Source organism: Betta splendens, chromosome 1 (assembly GCF_900634795.4).
Source record: "Betta splendens chromosome 1, fBetSpl5.4, whole genome shotgun sequence".
In the NCBI taxonomy this organism is placed as follows: Eukaryota; Metazoa; Chordata; class Actinopteri; order Anabantiformes; family Osphronemidae; genus Betta; species Betta splendens.
The window spans coordinates 7,985,743-7,997,828 of NC_040881.3; the positions used below are offsets into that span (position 1 = coordinate 7,985,743).

The 12,086-nt window shown below is 41.1% G+C and overlaps 2 protein-coding genes across 3 annotated transcripts; both read left to right on the forward strand.

Annotated features, from left to right (window-relative positions):
- Positions 1-134: 134 nt before the first annotated feature.
- polg2 (polymerase (DNA directed), gamma 2, accessory subunit) lies at positions 135-3,339 on the forward strand. Of its 2 annotated transcripts, none has more exons than XM_029162246.2 (8): positions 135-926; positions 1,210-1,311; positions 1,549-1,649; positions 1,986-2,171; positions 2,334-2,471; positions 2,555-2,635; positions 2,733-2,833; positions 2,920-3,339. In XM_029162246.2, the coding sequence occupies exons 1-8, from the start codon at positions 452-454 to the stop codon at positions 3,083-3,085; spliced, it is 1,350 nt and encodes a 449-aa protein (XP_029018079.1). In that variant the 5' UTR covers positions 135-451; the 3' UTR covers positions 3,086-3,339. The 2 variants fall into 2 exon arrangements, with proteins under 2 accessions (XP_029018079.1, XP_029018071.1); XM_029162238.2 differs by having other exon boundaries at positions 136-926; positions 1,210-1,315; positions 1,544-1,649.
- Positions 3,340-3,541: 202 nt separating this feature from the next.
- srp68 (signal recognition particle 68) lies at positions 3,542-11,213 on the forward strand. Its single transcript, XM_055508933.1, has 16 exons — positions 3,542-3,707; positions 4,146-4,212; positions 4,777-4,890; positions 5,047-5,242; positions 5,325-5,407; positions 5,900-6,009; positions 6,137-6,216; positions 6,398-6,542; positions 8,115-8,209; positions 8,304-8,368; positions 8,502-8,652; positions 8,832-8,926; positions 9,121-9,250; positions 9,337-9,412; positions 9,722-9,774; positions 9,892-11,213. Exons 1-16 carry the CDS (start codon positions 3,620-3,622, stop codon positions 10,117-10,119), a joined length of 1,776 nt encoding a protein of 591 aa, XP_055364908.1. The 5' UTR covers positions 3,542-3,619; the 3' UTR covers positions 10,120-11,213.
- Positions 11,214-12,086: the final 873 nt, after the last annotated feature.

Here is a 12,086-nt window from a genome sequence, read left to right on the forward strand (position 1 = left end):
CTTCTTGACAATATTTTTAAGCTTTTATGTAACATTACAGTAATGAGTGTTGAAATAGCTTTTTTGCTACAAATGTGTCGGGGTAAAAATGTAAGCGCACCTATCACGTGATGCATAACCCGGATGTGAAAACAACAACTTCCGGATTAGGTATCAAGCGTGTGTTCGGTGTAAATGAAACGTCCGGTGCGCATCTTTCCGTGGTATGTGTGTACAGGAGAGAAGGAAAATATTTCAGGCAAGATTTTTTATAATAGTTACAGGCGCTTTAACGTGTATAGTCTTAGCCAAGACGGCTAATGCATGCTGTCAGTAATTAAGCGCTCGTCAGGTTTACATTATAGTTCATGGTGTTTATGAAAGCAGTTTTTTTACTCATGACGATCCAACTGTACAATAGTAAATCTTCGGACTTTTGCACTAGTTTGCCTCACTTGTCCAGTTTCCCATCATGTTAACTTACTGCGTCAGAACCGCCCTGTCAAGGCGTGCGTTCACGTGTAAAACATCACTGGCCCAACAACACAGCAGAGGACGCTGCAGCGCATCATCAAGTGAGACAGATCCGGTCGGGACTTTACTGCAGCTCTGCGTGGACAGATACTACGTATCACCTGGTGAGAGCAACAGAGAGCGGCTGCAGCGCGGCGTGAGCTGCAGGTATGGACCTCTGGGCATGGAGCTGAGGAGGAACCTGCTGGAGCAGTGGTGGCACTCTGTGACCAACTCCAGAACGCAGGTGTTTGGGATAAACACGCTGAGCAGCAGCAACGGAGAGCGTGATGGACTCGGACAACTGAGGATTGTGGAATCTGAATATTTAAAACAAATACTTGAGCAGCCAGAGCTGAGGAAGGAGCAGCTCATCCAGAAGGTACAGATGTACCTCCAGAGGTCCCCGGTTGTGAGAAACAACTTACTTCATGGTAAACTGCTGCACATCACCTTTCTTGTCTTTATGGGCAAGAAGTGACTAGATAGTGATGGTTATTATATACCTTGTAGTACTTATTATAGCATGTGTTTGGTCTGTGGTAGCAGGGTAACATACTTTAACCAGCATGTGGTTATAGTAATATTTAGAGATATGGGCCCTCAGTGTATTAGGGGCCTTTCTTGAATAAACCAAAAAATAAAAAGCAGACGTTATGTATTTCATTCACACACATTTTGCCACACAGTCCATGATGACTACTCACTTGTTCTCAGGTGCCCTGGAGCAGTTTGTGCCCTCACTGGAGATGGTGAACAGGAAGCTGCCTTTTGGCCTGGCTGAGACTGCTCTGTGTTTCCAGCCCTCAGGTGGCTCTGGTTGGTGAGGGTCTCATCTATTCTCTGTCGCATCTAAATGTCTTTGCCTGTGTGTGAGTGAATATGTTTTCTCAATGATTTGGAGTAATTGGAATAAAGATTAGGTGGTGGCTGCTGGATGGAATGAACTCCTGTATCAAGTGTACAGTTGAAATGTCCCGTTTAAATAGAAATGACGATAAAGCAATGTTTGGGGTCACGAGTTGCAACATATTTGCCCTTTTTGCACCAGCACAGCCGAGGTAACCCAGACGTCTTTGGTGTGGTTCTGTTCTCCTCGCACATCTTCTCAGTGGTTGGATCACTGGACGCGACAGAGGCTTAAATGGTGGAGGAAAGTGAGTAAGATGGGAGCTGTGACTCCCAAAATATACAAGTGTAGTAGGTAAAATTGTTAAATTATGTTTACTAGTTCTACTTTTTTGAGACTTTTATGTACAGTTATGTTGTTCCTTCTTTAGTCCAATCCACTTTCAACCAGTGTGTATATATAAGTGTCTGTTCAGTGGAAACGTGCATCATATGGTTTTCCGTTTTTTTTGAAACACACTTTTCTTCATTCAAAGCTGTTTTGAAAAAAAAGGGGAAAACACTAAGCAAGAGCATCATCAAGTCTACATTATAGCTTAGAAACATACATAATTTATTTCTTCTACCTTTGTGTCCTTTTCCAGTTTGCTCTGTCCCCATCTGACTTTAGCAGCAGTGATGTCCCAGAGGAGGAACTTGAAGAGGCAACATCTCGTGGTGTGAGAATCAGCTACAGCTTCCCGTGGGGACAGGAGCCCTTGGAGACGCTGTGGAGCCGAGGAGACACAGAGCTGCTGCTGATGCACAAAGGAGCCCGGTCAAAACTACAAGTCGGTGCTTCTTCTATTTAGTTTATTAAAGTAGACATTATCATATGTGACTAAAACCTATTTTGTTTGGTTTGTGTTGAGGCTTTTATAATATATATTTCAAACAATTATACAATCTACTATTAAGGTTTAGTGTTGCATTTTCTCTTAAATATGTTTCAGTGTCGAGATGGACGCAAGTCAGTTCCTCATGTTGTCTCCATAACTGGGAACATGGATCGTGGTTTGTTGGCCTTTCTGTCCAGCTCACTACAGCATCAAAAGAGAGAAGACAGCAAGCAGAGGCTGAAGCACAGAAAGGTGATCATGTAGAACAACTTTTTTACATTTTTATGACTTGATTGATTTACACTGACAGGTTTTGACATTTCTTCTACTTTGAGGTTTTGAAGTTGCATCCAGTGTTGGCTCCTGTTAAAGTGGCTTTAGACATTGGCAGAGGAGCCACTATGGAGCTGAGACAAGTAAGACAAAAAAATGTGCTGTATTGATTATTTTTATTTACAAAAAAAGTGATTTAAACATCTTAAAGGCGACTGAAGAACAAATGTATTTCTGCAGGTTTGTGAAGGGCTACTGCAAGAGTTTATGGAGGCTAAGATCTCTGCCTGGCCTGGATATCTTGAAACAATGTCAACATCATTGGAGCAGCTCAATACAAAGTAAGGTCATATTTATTTAACAATGTTGATTAGCAGTGGTTTTCTTACTGGGGCCTGACGTCTGTCTCTGCATTAATGCATCGTAGGTACGATGAAATGGGAGTACTTTTCACTGTGGTGATCAGTGAAAACACGTTGGAGAGTGGCCTCCTTCAAGTGCGCAGCAGAGACACAACCATCAAGGAGACCATGCACATCTCTGAAATCAAGAATTTTCTCTCCAAATATATTTCGGCTGCTGGTAACATCTGAATGGCTGTGATGTCTGAGCTGCCTCAGTTTAATATCCAAATCAAGTCCTCTAACCTCTTCTCTCCACTCTGTGTAACACAAGTCATCCTTGTTATTAAGTCTTTTATAAATGTTTTGTTACTCTTTGCGTATTGGTGCTTGAACGGAAAGAAGATTGTGGTTTGTTTCGTTCAGTTTGTCTAATACAATATACAGAATTTAAGTTGTTTAATATCACTCGAGTGTATGTACCTAATAAAGTGGTGAGTTTAGTATTGAATTGTCTTTCATTGACCCTTTTAAAGACCAATAGAAATACATGTTAACTGGATGTCCATTATACAGCTCTTAATGAACGTTTGATCAAGTTTTTAATGTGTTAAATGTGTTTTGCTAGGGAAACTTGTAAGTTGTCAGGCGTCAGATGATACTAGGGCTCTTGAGGTTCTCAAATCTCGCGAGGTTTAGATGTAGCCGTAGCGCCTCCCTATGCGAGCATTGGTTCGGGCTCTGACTGAGCATGTGTATGTGCCGCTTAGCCGTTAGCATATAGAGATGGCCTTAGAGAAGCAGAACGAAGCTAAAGTTTCCCCCATGGACGAAAATAAGGAAAATCAACCGGATGGAGGAATTGGCCTGGAAAGTATCCTTCAAAGCAACAAATGCACAGTGGTAGTTTTGTTTTTCCGCACGGGAATCTGTGAGGCTCAGTAGCTAACGTTAGCACTCTAGCTAGCTCGGTTAGAGAATGATGATAGCTTGAGTTAGGCTACGTGTCACTGAAGCAGGCTACCAGTGTAAGACATGAAAGAAGAGTTACCTATACTGCCACATAACATAAAAATACGCAACGAAGAATGAAAGTTGCCATGTTATTGTATGTCACTGTTTTTGTCGCTCTGGCGTCTTTAGCAGATACATTAACTGAAGATTAAGCATCGACAGTGTTAACGTTGCCGTAACCTTTACACTCAGTCAGTCCGTAACGTTACTCTCATTGCTGAATGAATGACATCTGTTCCCCTGGAGCCGCGTGTATGTGATCCTGTAGATTAAGTTGTTCCCTAACTAGAAACCTCAGTCTTGCAAGTCATTAAGGAGTCTCAGCAGCAACATGGCCTCAGGCACGGAGACTACCAGAGATACAGGTGAGTAAAGGCCAGTCTGCATGACCTCTGCAGCTGCACTAACTTCACCCAATCTATGCTAGGTCTACGCTACAGAAGTGTTCTTTATTACTAAAACCTAGCTGTGAACTGCCATTTTCTGTACATATTCCAATATGTATGCATGTTTGCTTTGTAAGAAGAGAATAACTGCTGCCATATGGTTCACATGCTGCTGCCTGTGAACAAAGCTCATTGGTCCTTATGGAGTGAAATACTGTTATATACAATCATGGGCTCCTTTATTAGGTACTGTGACTAAACAATTTACCACTGTACCCTTCTGCTTTATATGACACTTCCATAAAGGTTTGCACCAACCCCAGTGTAATACATGAGTGAGGAAGAACATTTGAAATGTGACCGCAAATTATAAATTTAACAAACTGTGTAATAGTAGTAAAACCTCTCTTATAGTGTAATGACATTTGTAATTACTGTTACAGAAATGGCAATAATTATCAGGAGGCATCGGTCAAAAGAATCAACTTGTGTTTATTCAGATTCAGACAGTTTTTATAAACATTTTTGTGTCACGTATTCCAGGGGCTACTGCTCTCGTAGGCTGCGTCGTCTGCGCAAGACTCTTGGCTTTAGGATGGGAAACCGACACAAGTTCATTGGGAAGAAAGTGACTGTTGAAATGGTTTCTGACAGCAGGTAGGAGAAATAGTACCATAGTCTGAATTGGACAATCAGGATGTATGTTAATGTGTAATTTTTGTTACATTAGTATTAGTTTGGTGCACAACCCCTGTATTTTATACAGGATATCACGTACACGTTTCAAAAAGCCAATGCCGTCTCGCTCTTCAGGTATCTATTGGTGGTGCTGATGGAAGCGGAGCGTGCATGGAGCTACGCCATGCAGCTGAAGCAGGAGGCCAATACAGAGCCACGTAAGCGCTTCCACCTGCTGGCAAGGTTACGCAAGGCTGCCAAGCACAGTGAGAAGCTGGAGAAGCTGTGTGAGAGCCCCCGTGTTGATGCCAAGACCAAACTTGAGGCACAGGTACCATCTTTTGACTTTCTTTATTTTTTTTCTTTTATAATTCGAGGACATAATCTTTTAAGAACTAACTATTTGATTCTAGGCATACACTGCATACCTGACTGGCATGGTGGAGTTTGAGCTGCAGGAGTGGAAGCGTGCTATGGAAGCATTCAACAAGTGCAAGTCAGTTTTTATTTATCACTGCAGCTTTCTTAGTTTGGCTAACTAAAGCTTTGGGGATAACAGAGTCATGACTCTACATATTCATCAGATAAGCTGCCTGAGAAAACACAAATGTTTGAGTGAGTCAGTTCAAACCTGAGTCATGGACATTACTAGCTCTCTTAAGTTATGGACCACTGGGTCAAGGTTAAATACACCTGTTAAGCTTAGAGTGAGCCAGTGGGCTTTCCTTTTCAATTGTTGTCATTGCTCAGCAATGGCAGAAAATAAGTCATGTCTTGTAGTTACACATCAAGTCCAGACAAACTATTTCCCAAATGAGAACTCTTCTGACCGTTACCTTGCTGCATGGGTCAACTCTGGACATAATCAGATAATTCCAATAATTCAGGCAGTGTGATGTGCGTTAGCTTAAACTGTTTTTGTCATTTGTTTTTGTTTTGTAAGAATTTGAGAAATAAACACTTCCCAATTTTTCACTTGCCTTGTCAGAACCATCTACGAAAAACTAGCCAGTGCGTTTACAGAGGATCTGGCAGTTCTGTACCGCCAACGCGTGGATGAGATATCACCCAACATCCGTTACTGTGCTTACAATATTGGTGAATAAAACGCAATCACACACATTGGTGGAGAAAACCAACATCATTGACATTTAAACTCTTAGAAAAGGTTTTCCTGCACCCACACAATATTTAACTACATTTATTGTTTTCTGTTTGATTGCAGATGACCCGAATGCTATTAAGGACTTGATGCAGATGAGACTGACTGGTGGAGGAGGCGGCATGATGGCTGAAAAACTTGAGGTAAACAGCAGCTGGACTTGATTTGTATTGTCATTCATTATATGTATTGTTCATGCATCATGGGGTGTTAAAGTGGTCTAAAAATCTCGTGAAAAGAACTTCAAAAATGATTTGTTGATGAAGCTCACACCATGGCCATTGAGGATCAAAAATGTACATTTCTGTGTTTTTGTGTCCTTAGTCCTTGATCACTCAGGCAAGAACTAAGCAGGCAGCCACCATGAGTGAAGTGGAGTGGCGAGGACGAACCGTGCCTGTCAAGATAGACAAGGCCCGCATCTTCCTGCTGGGCCTGGCAGACAATGAGGCTGCCATTGCTCAGGCAAGTACTTCCTAGAGTTAACTTACCCTCGGTGTTAAAACCTTGTTGTGAATAACGCAGTTCACCGTTACATGGCAGTATTTGTCTTGTATGTCCAGCCAACATCATTGCTATTACTGTTCAACTCAGTAATAGCACTGGGCTACAGTGTAGCCTGTAGAGTTTATGACAAAAGACAACCTGTTTGTCAGAAAGAAGGAAACTTTTGTAACAGTGAAAGCAGTTCTTTTAATGTTCAGTAGGTGACTCTCTCCCCTTCACGTCCCCTCAGGGTCAACTCAGCTCTTTCCCCTTGTTTCTTGCGCTCAAAGGCTTAGCACAGCCTACAGACACACCTGTCTCACTCGTCACACCCACCGCCACTCAGGTCTCTGGCATGCAGTCATTCTCATCGCCCAACTGCATTCTGTGCATTTTAGCCCAAACACAAACACAGACCACACCTCGCAAGTCTGTGGTCTGATAAGTATTGCCCCCTTTTTTTGGTTGTTAGTGGACTGGAGAAAATGCTAGTATTATAGGGTGGTTTTAAACTGAGGGAGACCGCGATGGCTGGGAATAGGAACAACTATTTTAATGTTTAAAGGTTTGCTATTGTAAAGCACGGCAAGCTTGAATACCACTTGTTGTAGTTAGTCAAATATGTCCTATAAACACCCTACACTTCCAGTGTGTTGCACCTGGTCCTAAGGTTTGGGTTTTTAGAGACAGGAAGTGTTCATTTTGCCATTATCCTTTGTTATAGAGCATCATCAACTCCTCCCTTTAGCAGTTTGCTAGTTTAAAGTGGAAAATGCTCAACAAGTTAAGCTGGTTGTACTAGGTGTTGCCAGGGTGTCAGCGTTTGTGTGTGGCACTAAATGCCCTCAGTCTTCTGGGTAGATGAGGGCATTTTCATGATCCATCTATTATAAATAATCACCTATAGGATTTTTGTTTCTCCATTCTCCTATCTAAAGCGATACTTGAGCCTTTGCACACTAAGATGGTATAGTGTCAACATTAACCAGAAACTGGTTGATGTCTGCGGTGGAGGTGAAGAACAGTCCTGTCATTTACAAGTGTCTGATGAGTTACTGCAGAAGTGTACCAGCAACATACCTATGTCTCTATCCCCATTCACCACAGTCACATTCCTGCTTTCACAACTGCTCTTGATACCAAACTACTACTACTTTAAAGTGCATGAAATATTTGTGCTTCCTTGAATGTGGCTTCAGGTCAAAGGTGTTTTTCAGAGCGTGTCTGTGTTCTAGCAGTTTCTTGATTTATTAAAAGTTTATACAAGTACTAGTATAATCAGTCAAACTGAACTGAGATTCATTCTTCTGGTCTTCTCCTATTAGTCTGCTTTATGTTGAAGCATAAACTTAAAAGATTACACATTTTAGTTTCACAAATGAGAACAGCTCCAAAAAATAAGGACTAATGTGTCATCCCAGTAATAATTGTACAGACTTTCTCTTTACAATAAATCCATTCCTCTATTCCTTTTCATACTGTCATCTTACAGCTTTTACACTGTATGCACTGTATGGTGTGCTAATCTCTGTGGGTGGTCGTGTTGTGCAGGCAGCTAACGAGGACACCAAAGAGCATCTGTATGAGACCCTGCTGGCCGAGTGCAGAGACACTATCCAGGCTGTGAGAGAGGAAATCAAAACCGAGGCGGTAAGATGCACTACAGGAGAGAGATTCGGGGGAGGGAGGCAAGGAATGTGGAAAATGTTCTTCTTTGTATTTAAATATTATTTTGTCCCTGTAGAAGCAGCGGGAGAGGAGCTCTGACGCTGACAGCGGGAAGGTGTCTAACCTGCAGTTTCTGCACAGGTATAAGAAAATACTCAAATGCCAACATCACATTTCATGGTTGATGCACAGACTAAGTGATCATTCTCTAGCACTTTCCTTATAATCATATATTATGATTCACTTCAAAGTACGAAACTTTCTTTCCTTCCAGTTACCTGACCTACATCAAACTATGTACACTAGTGAAGAGGAATGAGAGCATGGCCCGTACCCTGCAGGCAAAGCTCAAGGAACCAGAATCTGACGAGAAGAGGGGACCCCGTCCACAAGACCTCATCCGCCTTTACGACATCATTCTGCAGGTAAATATCTGGATGGCCAATATATTCTGATTTTTTTAAAGAAACTGCACGGACAATGCATATTATATAGTCCCGGAATTTAATTCATGCTGTCCAGTGAGCTGAGCTGACATTTCTTTTGTTATTTGCTTTTTTTCCCTACCATCTCTTAACATCCTTGCTTGCATGATTGTCTTCAGAGTCTGGCTGAGCTGTCCACCCTCCAGGGCCTGGAGGACGACCACACCTTCCAGAAAGAGGTTTCCCTCAAGACACTGGTTTACAAGGCCTACAGGTGAGACATTTTTGTTTTAAATGCTTTAGCTGCATCTTTAAGTACTTTGCTTGAGTGAAGCTACCACCTATTGTGCCATTAACATTTAGCAGTTGCTGTTCTCTTGTATTTTCCTATTTACATTGTCATTTTTTTATGTGAGATAACTTGATGCTTAAATACACATTATGGTTTGGTTTTTTTCCTGTTAAAAGATGCTTCTTCATAGCTCAGTCCTATGTGTTGGTGAAGAAGTGGAGTGAGGCACTGGTGCTACATGAGAGGGTGTTGAAATATGCCAAGGAGGCCCAGTCTAAGGCCAAGAGCCTCAACAACAGCCTTAAGGTTGGTAATGCACAAAGTCTGCCAACCATGTGGACTTTTGTAGCGTCAGCATTATTATTTGTTCTCACTGGCTAATATCTCTGCAGGACCTCCCTGACATTCAGGAACTTATTGCTGAGGTCAATACTGAAAAATATTCCCTTCAAGCTTCTGCCATTTTAGGTGAGATCCTTTATTTTTTACATGCGAATGTTTGGACCCAGCCATTTAGATGAAACTGAAGCAATGCTGGACTGAAGGTCAACAAACTGAAGCAAAGTTATCGCATGGATATGGTTAAATCTAAAATAAAAGTTATTTATGTGATTCGCTATTATAAATGCGCTATTATAAAGGAGTACAAGAATTAAACAAATTGAAACCAAAAACTTACTGACCCATGGGACTTGCCTTTGTTTAAATATACAAAGAAATAACCCTAATGCTAATTCATCCTGTTACAATTCTAAAGAAATGTTATTTATCTTACAGATACTGATGAGACCACTGAGGTTCCTGTTCAGCAGCAGGTCAAGGACAACTCTGTAAGTGGACAAAAACAGACAGAAACAAAGAGATTTGTCCTTTTTAAGGTCCATGTGTTGCAGCCTCTAATCAGCCACACGTTCCATAAGTCTAAACTGTGTTATTTTTCCACGCAGCCACTCTGCGACCACCTGGAGACTTTCTACCTTGACCAATCCCTCGTTGGAAAGCAGGCTAATCTGGTCCAGTTCCCCCCTGATTTCAAGCCAATTCCCTGCAAGCCTCTGTTTTTCGACCTTGCCCTAAACCACGTGGCCTTCCCCCCGCTGGATGAGAAGGTGGAGCAGAAGGGCAAGGGTGGTCTGACTGGCTACATCAAGGGCATCTTTGGCTTTGGCAGCTAAATCAGCCTGGGGCCACAGGTTCACCACAGACCTGGGTTAGTTGTGAAGTAGAATATTTTTTACTTACTTTACATAAACATTGATTTGGTTGATTGATGAGTTGCATCTGAGGAAGGCAAAATGGGGATAATCCTCCAAGAATATAGAAAAGTAAATGAAAGAATTTTAAGCAGTAACAAGCTACCACCTTTGGTGGAAACACCAGTCTGTGTGGGCTCCTACCATACAGGCTTCATACGAAGTGTCTGTGATTTCCAAGTCTAACAAGTTATTGTGGCTTTGACACTTGAAGCCAAGATTTAAATCTTATGAACCTGTCACAGAAAACAAAGCATCTTTTGGTGTAATTGGTATCTGAGAGTCTGATAGCAACAAGCATCTTGTTTTTCCTTTTCATGTACAATAAAACATCAACTGATGTGTGATTAAAATACTGAAGCTGAAAAATCATCCAACTACTCTTTGTACTATCTTGCAGACAGGTCACATCACAGTAAGAGGTAAATGTTGTTGTTGTTGTTTTACTATATGATACATAACTACCAATATGTCAGACAAGGGTCCAATTGTTCAACTCATCTTGATGGATTGCAAGGGCAGCTCATCAGACGAATAATGTCTGTTATGACCTTTTTATTTGCCTTTGTGTCTCTAGAAGACCTTCAGGACCTGATAGTGTTTAAGTGCTATATCATGCATCACACAACTGCTCCTGTTTGTCCATCACCAGTAGGACTAAATACTTTGAAGATAAACTAGAGAAGAACATGTCTTGTTTCTATTCTTGTCTTTGTTCTCAACCAAAGTCGCTTAGAGCCTGGTTTGTGTGATAAAACACAAACAAACACAAGCTGGAGGTTAGTTTCCATGTAGTTCACCCACTTACACAATGTTTTCTGTTTAGCTTACTGGTTTTTATTCATGTCTTTTATTTTTAAAAAAGAATTGTGCTGGAATAGTTTGAGAATTAAGTTACCTTGCGCAGCCTGGAAAACAGTTGTGGACAAAAAGCTTGGAAACCAAGAGAAATAAAATTATGAATGAATGGTTTCATTTGGTATCCAGAACTATGATTAAAATATATTTGCACCAAATGCTGATCTTTTCATGTTCTTTTCTTATCCAACTGCTGTATGTTGTTGCTTGAAGGAGATAACATCTTTCAGATTGGAGAACACATTTTAAAACCAAAACACTGTTTTGCAAAATAAAAGATACATTTATACATTTAAAAAAGGTGTGTGTGCATGATAGAGAGACACACACACACAGGTCACCTGTGCTCTGGGTGTGGCTGTGATACTGAGTGCGTAGGATGCCTTAGCAGGGTGTGAGTGTGGACGGTAGCTTTGCGTACATGCATTGAATCAGTATGAATTATTACATAGTTTGGGTTTGTCATGAGGTAAAACATACTTTTTAGCATTTCAACATCTTGTTCACTACTACATTTGTTATAATAAGAGTCGTTACATGTGGCGTCTACCTGAGTTCTTATCTGGTGCTCATCATCACTAGACACACATACCTTTGTTACTCAAACACACGTGTGCTCTACTTGGATGGGCTGCAGACATTTGTGGGCTGATCAGATGATAAATGTTTCTCTGCAGAAAGAAACATCAGATGAGATCACACTTAAGTTTACAGTTCATGAAAAGATCACTTTTGCTAAAATGGGATAGAATTAGTAAAAAAAGTTATTAGGATAATATATTTTGATCACACCTGAAGGGCCAAGTTATAGTCATTGTAATTACATGAAGCATTTTTTTTATGTTCATGCAGACAACGGACAACATTCTATTAGTGGAACATCTTAAAGTGACAAACGTCATCATTACAGATGCTTTATACCACAGACCTAGTGAGTTATTCCCAAAGGCCAAATCACTCCTCCAATCACTAGCAATTGTTTCCCCCAAACGTTCACACTCTAATACTTTGGTGTTGACTAACCTCATCCT